Source organism: Aptenodytes forsteri, unplaced genomic scaffold, assembly GCF_000699145.1.
Source record: "Aptenodytes forsteri isolate BGI_AS27 unplaced genomic scaffold, ASM69914v1 Scaffold229, whole genome shotgun sequence".
NCBI lineage: Eukaryota > Metazoa > Chordata > Aves > Sphenisciformes > Spheniscidae > Aptenodytes > Aptenodytes forsteri.
The window spans coordinates 6,909,138-6,919,174 of NW_008795863.1; the positions used below are offsets into that span (position 1 = coordinate 6,909,138).

The window sequence follows — 10,037 nt, forward strand, 5'->3', positions numbered from 1 at the left end:
TGTAAAAAAAAAAAAAAAAAAAAAAAAATCACCAACACAAATTATTTTAAAACCCTAGCATCTGAAAACTCATCAAGACTGGATAAAACAAATTTTAAATTAAGGACTTAGACTACATGGTGTCCTCTGCAGTATTCCAATGTTAGAATCTCTTGAATCAAACTGCTGGTGTTTCATTAGTTTCTCGGAGCAAAGATCTAACTATCAGGAAAGTGGAAATGTTTCAATCAGACTGCATTCCATACGAGTTTATAGCTTGAAATCAGATGGCGTTATGTCAAAGATCAGGTTTACATGAACAAGTTACCACAACAGCCAATTTGTTCACAGGATTTGTTCATCCGAAAGGATGTGAACTTTTCTTCTGCCACAACCCAAATTAGATAATAATTTACACTCCAATTTAAATTGTTCTAGTTTCTATTTTATTAAAACATTTAGAGTAGTACGGTTGTCTATGATAGGACTGCTAAGCAGCGAAACATTTCACTCACTTGATGGAAAACATGGATCATCAGGGTATGTTTCTTTATCATATAGGAAGGGATGATATCGGATGATGCCTTCCACTATACCTTCTCCTTCAACATGTGCCTTAAACTCAAAACTATCTGCTGCAGTATTTATATACAATGTCTGCATGTCATCTTTGATCTCCCTAAGATTGACAATCTTTGGTACTTTTCCTTTTTCGAACATCGAAATCTGGAAAAAAATAAAACAAGTTGATTTTCCTTAGACAAAAAACCCTACAGTAATTAGCATTTGTGACATTTATCTTAACTGTCAGCAAAATGAATTAGTTCCTATGATGCAATGATAAATAGTACTACCTTTTAAAAATTAAATTACATACATATCTTAAAATGCTGCTGTAGTTAAAAATACATGATTAAAGAGAAACAGGCACAATATGAAATAAGTTGCCATCAAAGAAGAATTTTGACTAAGAAGTATAAAATCTCTTACCTGAATGTCGATGTTGTTGAAAGGGCTTATGTCTTTTACTACAGCATTAGTTTCATTTCCTTTTGGTCCATGGATATAATAGTGATAGATATGTCTGAAATACATTTTAAATGAAAAATAAATCTCAAAGTTAAATTTAAAAAATTACACACTATAATTTTCAAAAATCTAAAACTCGTATTTTATTAAAATATAACTGATTCGTTGCATTGTTATAGATCAACTCCATGACAACATGTATATCTGGTACAGAAGATTTACTAAAGGGAGCGAGTGACTCCTTTTCACTCCTTTCAACTCTCATCTCCTTCATGCGCAATCATATTAGGATCAATTTTTTGATAAAATAATTAGAAACATTACAAATTGGAAAATAATACATCAGTGAAAAAAGTTATGATTGTTACATGGCTACAGATCCTTTACATCAAAGTACAAACTAATAAAACTACTGTAATTTGTTCTGTAGTCTGGAGATTAAAAAGAAGTAGAGCCAAAAAGCTTTCCACACATTGTTTCTGCTGTCAGTTTTGTATTGATCATCTAATAGTAATAGAAACATGTAACAAACAATCACTAATCCTTAAGTTATTTACAAAAAAGTAAAGATACCCCATTTGAATACAAGCAGCAGTCATGGATGCGATCTGCATATTAGAAATAATTTTTCTATTTGTAAACATTATTTTCTAATGGCACTTGTGCTCGTTTAAGAAACTCAAAAAAAATCCACACCGTCAGATAGATTAATTATTTTCAAAGAGATACAAAGTTTGAGAAAACTGAGGAACTTAACTCCATTTACTTCAACTTTTCAGCAAGCTAGCTAATTCTTCCAACTTCAAAGATTGAGTCCTTAAACCTCAGGGTGGTGGTTTGCAGAAAAGTGAGATTATATAAGTCAATGGGACTGAATGCATGAAGGAAGTTAAATGCACCTGCGTTTATAATCGCTTTGCTTCTGACATCCACTGCACTAAATACACCCCAAGGAGAAAGCTTGGTTCCCAGACAAAAGCTCCTCATGGTCTCATTGCTCAAGATTTTAGAGCAGACTGGTACGTCCAAACTGCTTAGCATTTTGTCTGCATTTCTTCCAGACTTCAAAAAGGTGCTCTCATGGCCTTAAGACATAATTATTTTGGGGGTTCATCTTCCCTCCCTCCACTTCAAAGCATCTGAAACAATATGAGGGCTGTGCTGTAGCCCATTAAAGCAGAACGAAAATGGTATCATGCATGTGTGGCAAAAGGCATGGCAGAAGGGTGTGTGGAGGTGTTTGAAGGGAAAAAGGCCATTACAGCTGAAATAGTGATGCAGGAGTGCGTAGCACTGGGAAGCTAAATCTGCTTGGTTTTTCTGCAATAGCTACAGGGCATAGACTTGAATAATTGCAGCTGGGTTTCATCTCAAATCGAGGAAAAGTTCTTTCACTTCAAGAGATCGCTGGAATGAACTAACACATACCTAAGTGTGGTGGGTGGGTGTTCACCAGAAGAGCACCTAGAAGCTAATGAGGGATCTAAGTTATCTGTTAATGTAGATGTACCCCTACATTTTCACAAGGTTAAAAAGGGTTTCAGCCACAAGTTCTTATATGCAACACTGAATGATGTTTTATATAATAAGGCATTATCTAATCCTTATATTAATTCTCGTATGAAGTATTATCTATTATTATTAGATTACAGGTAACACAAAAATAAAATTATAGCTTGAAAATCAAGTTCGACGGTTTGCCAGATTTCAAAATTGGGCTATAACTTCATAGTTCAGTTTACATTCACAGATAGATCCATCATCTTAACAGATAAGCCCACATGATTCACAGGTATCACAGACTTCCGTATCTCCAGGCTCTGCAGGCCCACTGATGATACTACTATAGCACTGAGTGGACAGTATCATATATCGGTCTCCCTCTTAAACTGGAATGAAGCAGCAGCTTTTTTGTTGTTTAAAAAAAACCCCAAACCAAAACCATGTAAATACAAAGCTAGATATCAAGGTTAGGGGCACAGCTATGATAATTTATCAAGTTAGTAATAATTAGACATCTAATTATTACATTAATAACTATTAAATTGAATAGGCTATTAGTAATTAGATTCGATAATTATGTACCAATTATCAAGTCACACTGAAACTGATGTTTGTAAACATCTTTCTTTGGATGGGGGGCCCCATTCAGTTGGGCTAGCTTCTGTAAAATCAGTTAGCTAGGAAGACTAATTGTGTCATCAAAAAAATATGTATCAACAGCCTTAACAGGAATAAAGCCCACGACTATGTACAAAAAGGAAGTAATAATTTTCTGACTTTGTTAGTAGTCCACTTTTAAATCAAATCTTTTAAATCACCAACTTACGCCAGCTGCCTTGTCCAAAGATGAAAGTAGTTTTTCAAGTACTGCATGTGATCTGGTTGTACACCTGTAATGACAACTGCTGTGAAACTCTCTTTATCCCTTTCTTCCAATATTAGATTATGAAGAAATCTTTCATCATCACTTGTGATGTGAGTAGAGTCAGATGGCTACAAAAAGAGTAAAATAATAAGAGCAGGAATGTAAACTGAATTTCTGAACTCCCATCAGCTTTGAAAGGGATTAAAAAACAGAACAGGAAAATAATACAGAACACGATGCTAAGTATCACAAAGGATTAATGCTTAAAATAAAAGCTTCCAAATTAAAGTCAACAAACTGAGAATCTGACATCCCTGATCCAGTTCATTTTCAACTCACTTTCATCACAGCATTTTAAGTGTTCAGTCTAGAAATGCATTTAATCATGTTTAATGTGGCACTGTGTGATATCCATGTTCTCATCCATCAAATGGAACTATTATGTGTACAAGACGCCTTTTTTAAGAAAACCAAGCCAGAAAAAAATTATTTGCTTTTAAACAGATAGGCTGCTTTCCGTAACAGAAATTGAAGTGGAAGAAACATGCTTTTGCTGTGAAAGAGAAAGGGTGAATCCTCAGTTCCAGCTGAAATATCCAGTAGTTTTACAGAAACAGAAAGTCCTGATTCCAGGAAGTCCAGATTGTCTTTTCCTGGATGGATGCACTTTACTCTTATGATAGGAGGTTTCTAAGGTACATAGAAACACAGTGGTTGATGTCATGCTTCATGCTGGACCAGTGGATAATCCTTTACATTTGGTGCATCCAGAAAAGAAGCTATTTTTAATACAAAGATTGAGATCTTTATAGCAATTGCAAACAATTGGTACAACTGAGAAGATATGCTTTTCCATGCTGTAGTAAATGCAGCTTCATGCCTTGTTTTGCAGGAAAACAGGCAAAAGGGAAACACATCACTGAGCTGGTGAAAGGACACATCTCCTACCTAACTGTAGACGGTGAAATATGTTAGTCAAGGGAGTTCGGTTAAGACTTACTTTTCCCAGAGAATCAAAGAGCTCTCCTTAACCAAGAGGGTAATTTAACCAGTTGTGGAAACTTTCATCAAAAAAGACTGCAATTCTTTAAATGCTTTCTTCTGCCCACAGCATAGCATCTTTTAAACCTAAGTCTTGCTGATTTCATCCAAGCAAGGGGCTGTTTCTATGATAGTGATGAATCACAGACAATAAAGAAAAGCTAGAGTCCTCACCTCTGTATGATTTGACCAATGACCTAGAAGCTGCATGCACATATTGAACAAGTGCTGTCCTGTACAACTTACAGAGTTAAAGTACCTCCAAAGCGCTGTTCCCAAATTCTTTGGTTGCCTTCCCACTAGATGACAAACTACCATGGCACTTTCCCCTACATTCCTAGCATCCACCTCAGCTAGAAAAGTAGTATTTACTTGTTGGTAATACTAAATGGTCCAGGGAAGTGAATGCAGTAAAGACAGATGCCTATTATCCATCAACAGATGATGATCAGCTGGGGTGCCATCAGTGCCATTTCTCTTCAGTGTTCTGGCCTTGTTCTAGAATGTCCAAGGTTTGGTATTAATTACATCTTGATTTCTTTGCAAAAGTAACTTCCTTTGTGAACTCAATTTCTCAAAGATTCAATAATTCTTCTCATGCTGCAGTAATCCATTACAACTTCTATTTCTGTCATAGTATTCTCTCGCTCACCTATGTGCACTGCAGACCATTTTTCAAGACATTAAAGAGACAAATTAACACATTTAATTTCACATCAATATAATGAACTGGCCTGGCTATTTCAATGATTTGTAAAAATTTCTTAAGACCTGAGTTGTCTATCTGTTATCTCCACACTTCACTTCTATTACTTGAGTGCTTCACATCATCTCTTCCCTCTTGGATATTTACAAGTTATTTTTTACCTCTAATAGAACTTTACTTGCAATTTTTTTCCAACTGTGTCAGATTAACTTTCATTTTATATTATCACCACAACTTTTCAAACAGTTGATTGCTCCACCTTCTTGAATTCTTTGGTAGTATCTATGCATCTCATTCTGCTAGTTTCCCCCAACTAATACCTGTTAGCTTATTTTCTACTTTTCCATCCCCCACTCTCCCTTTTTAAGATCAAATGGGGAAGGAAAGCATTTCTGCCCTCTACAAAAAGCAGATTTTGTCTGTTTTTATTTTCAGTTTCTATTTCTGTGACCCTACCTTCTCATCTCTATTGCACAGAGATTAAAAATAAAACTTGTACATTTCTGACGATTCATTCTTTGTTGCAAGTCACTTGACCCAAGTGACAAGTGGCATGATAAAAACAGTATTCACCTCCTGTTCCTTTCTCACCTGTACAAAAGGCCAAGAACACTGATACGACCCACAAGATATAGGCTATAATCAAGGTCTGATTACCTCATCATACACAGCACCCTCTTATGCTCCCATCTGCACCCTTAGCTGTATCTTTGCCTTTATCTCCATGCTCAAAAATGTCCAGAGAACAGTTCCTTTCAGTCTTCCTCCTTATCTTACAGCTTTTTGCTTAAGCTTTACTTCTTCATGAAAACCATCAGGGTTTTTGTTGATCTGGCTGACTTTTCTCCCATATGCAGGGTAGTTCTACATACTTCTATATAATACACAGTTTGTTTCCCTAATTTATTCCTTAATACTTCAGAGAATGGACATTTTTCTTTACGTTTCATACATAACAAAACAATTTCTGTTCTTAGAAAGATCTTTTTAGATATTTTTCTTAACCTGACATGTCAAACCATATGGCATTTCTGTCCTTTAAGCTAAATTGAAAAAACAGTCACATACAAATAAAGCCTTATGATACAGTGTCTCAAGTTTCCTGTTACTTCCTTTTACACTCCAGAGTGCAAATGATTCATAAGATAAAGATATCACCAGATAAGTATTACACGAATATTACATAGTGAAATCATGTTAACCTGGGAAAGGCTTTCAATTAAAAAAAAAAAGTATTAAGGCCATTTACCTTCCTGTTTCGAATGTATCCACTATATATTGCTTCTTTGTTTTTCTCCTTCTTTTCAAAATCCTCTTTAGAAAGGACAAGTTCATGAACATCCTGAGAATCTGCAGGTTTGCTTATCATCTGTTTTTATTAAAGAGACAGCATTTAAAATCAAAATAAGAGTTAAAGTGAATGTAATAAACCAGCTTAATGCTGTGATTAAAAGCTAGGAGAGTAACAATCTGATTATGTAAAAATGTTTTAAAATAAAGTTAAAGACTGACATTTACTTACTCTGGCAGACTGTCCAACGAAGAACACTGCTTGTTTGCCTCCAACTCCAAAATATGAGATATCACTATTTAAACTACGAGGCACTGGCAAAGGGCGTACATATCCTGAATGATCACTGACAACAAAAGTGGCTTTAATAAACTTTCTCAAGATGAATGCCATTTAAAAAACCCAAAAAAACCCCAACCTTCTGATATAAACAGCTTGTATTAAAGTCTTCCTGCAGTCACTTTGTTCAAAATTCCTTCATTTTAGATCTGTTATAATTGCAACATTAAAATGTGCCTAAAATTCTTGATGTATTTTTTTTAAAAGGATGTTGACAGAGTAACTCTTCTCCTAAGCCATCTTGTAAGACACTTCTGTCTCTTCTAGCAAACCAAATCTTATTCAGTCATACACATTCTTTTTTTTAATCTGGATAACTCTTTTGCTTATTACTATCTATGTACAATTGTTCTACTCTGAAGTTCAGATGAAAGAGAGGAAAACATTTGGCAGGGAGAACCTGATAGAAAAAGAAACTATTACCCTGAAAACTTTTCTCTATTGTTAACTCTGCAACAGGGACATGGTCAATAGGTCTGTGAGATAGGTACTGCGGTAACAGCAATTACACACAGTTTTAACGGTAGAAGGTAAAAGGCAAATCCCTCAATGCTCTCCCTTTGACTATGGTGAGATACTAACTGTGAAGCTGCTGCAAATGAAAGTGGATTACAATGCAAGCCTGAGCTTTCTGACATCATCCTTTCATAGAAATAGTTTTGAGTCAAAATGGGAAATAATGCCAACCAACTATTAAATGCAGTCTTGGAGAGACTACATACATCATCAATAATTAAATTCCATGTCTTTTGAGTCAGCTTTGATGGATGAACAGTCTTACCTAGTTTAAGCAAATAGTAGGACAAACATCTCGTTTTAAATCATAGTAATCCCAAACAAAACCAAGGTGTAGATGGTATCCTGGTATAATTTACAGCTATGCTCTCACTGAATGGTATCAACCCACAGTTTAAACCTGTAGCTTAAGAATACTACACATTTCTACTGTTACTAAATTCACCTACAGCAATTTTAAAAAGCAGTGAATTTCTCTACAAGTAACTAGAGAAGATGACCCAGAATCACTTTTTATACACTTATCTCCAGTCGTTTGATAGATATTGATTGTTCTATTTGGAGATGCATCCAATGCAAAAAAAACCCCCTCCTCAGCTCTGTTATCACTTTCTACTGCCCCATTACTTTTTACACTAGTTTCTCATAGGACAAGTTAGTTATGATTGATAACTAACTAGTTATGTGATCCTTATCTTCAAATTTACTGTCCTAGGCTTAAGGTATTTAAAAAGTGACTAAAGCTCCAGAACTGTACATAATTGCTTCTCTGGAATTTTCTACACTAGGGTTAAGCCTGGCTGTGCAGGTGGAAGATCTCTTGGGAACAGATTCAAAACTGTAAAATGAATTCATGTAAGCACCAAAACCCACCAGAAACCTCTACTTTCTTCTTTAAATGCAAAACATTTATTTTGCCTAGCCTTCTTCAATAAATAGACATCTTCAGGCATAATTTTGTGTTACATTGTACATGATTAAGACACAACAAAATTAGAAAACCTAAACCAAAACTTGGTATCCATTATGTCAGTAGCATGACACACATTGAATGCGTTCCTTAACGCACTATTGAAAGGCTTTCAGGTAACAGGTAACATTATAAAAAAAAACTCTGCAGAACATAGAATGCCCCTAACTGTATATAGGCAAGTCAAAGACATGACAGCTTAGAAAAGGCCACAAGAATAAAAAAACGTTCTCACAGTATCATAATATTAGAAGAGTGTTTTTGTGTTATGAAGCTTCTCTATTTCCTACCTACAGAAAATGTTATTTACACGTAATCATAGAATGACAGATTTTAGCTAAATGTTGGTATAGAGGTATGTCTTAAAATGATATTCTGTGAACCTTCACAGAGTTTGCTAATTGTTGTAAAAATGATTAAAACTTTCTAACCTCTCGAAGTCACCTTGTCTTGTAAATTTTGACAGTCTATATACAGCCCATTTGTTAAGCTGTTTAGAAGTCATTCCTCTTCCATTATCAATCACAGCAACAGCTGGTTTTCCTTGGGAGTCATCAAATAACTGTTTGGGAAAAAAAAAACAAAAAAAAAGGAGCACCAGAAAAAAAAAAGGTAATGCAAACTACACCTGAAAAAAAGTAGAATATTTCTATCTTACCAATTTTATCTGTATGCTCCGAATACCAGTATTTCGGGATGTAGCGGACAGAGAATTGTCAATCAACTCAGCAAGGGCAAATGCTAAAGAAATTGAAGAAAAATAACCCTATTAAAATCTTGTTCTCAAAAGACAGCATTCAGAAAACACACACACACTCACAGTAGCTTCTGCTGAGCAATTAGGAGAACACATTCCCTAAACACACACGAAAGCTAAGCACTATCAGAACCACCAAAATTATAACACATCTTGATTTAAAAAAAACCCTTTTGTACATATACTTTATGATTTGTTTCATCACTGAATCTCTCATATCTCTGTTGATGGCAAGAACACAATTACTGGAAGTTCCTAGGAATACTGATGAACTAACAGGCTCCTTACCACAAGGCAAATTTGTCTTTTTCCACGATTAGGAATTAATTTGTACGATTCATATGAAAGTTCAAAGTACGTAAAAAACAGATTTTGACTTGTTAAAATATTGAGGGAAGAATGAACTCATTGAAAAAACCTGAACAGAAATGTTGCACAATTTCCAAAATAGAAAACTATGTTTACAAAAAGAACAAAAAATTGTAAAAATGGTTGAAGAATTTAGTGAATGGTAAATACAACCAAAGTTCTGTCAGATACGCGGAAATAAACAGCAAAAATAGTCAGCCAAACTACTTGCACAAGTTTGTTCTTTCTAAACATTAACACTTGGAGCCCTCACCTAAATGAAGTTAGGGCTACCTAACTTTAGTGAAAAATTGCATTTGATTTAGAACAACAGCATCAATCTGAAAAAATACATCAAGTTCATATTAATTTACTCTGATTGATCAGCCCTAGTGAATAGAATAAACATTTCCATGCAGTCTCTCTGATAGGGAAGTTTTATTCCTTACAATCTGCAAGGTTCTTCAGAATGCTGCAGTGCAAATTACACTGGCCATACACTTTAGACATGCAAAATAAATCCCTTGAGTATTAGTATCATACAGCAACACTAAAGTATTTGGCATTTTGGAGCGGTTCATCTTGAGGGCACTCACAAGGCATGAGCGGGACAACCAGGGGATCAGGCCCAGCCAGCACGGGTTCATGAGAGGCAGGTCCTGCCTGACCAACCTGATCTCCTTCTATGACCAG

The 10,037-nt window shown here is 35.2% G+C and overlaps 1 protein-coding gene across 1 annotated transcript in view; it reads right to left on the minus strand.

The window, feature by feature from the left end:
* The window catches only part of SMCHD1 (structural maintenance of chromosomes flexible hinge domain containing 1), an 83,887-nt gene that overhangs the window by 60,802 nt on the left and 13,048 nt on the right, over nt 1–10,037 (minus strand). The window contains 7 exon segments of the mRNA XM_009284122.1: nt 495–705; nt 970–1,063; nt 3,338–3,504; nt 6,373–6,492; nt 6,646–6,760; nt 8,671–8,801; nt 8,898–8,980. Coding sequence (XP_009282397.1) covers nt 495–705; nt 970–1,063; nt 3,338–3,504; nt 6,373–6,492; nt 6,646–6,760; nt 8,671–8,801; nt 8,898–8,980 — 921 coding nt within the window.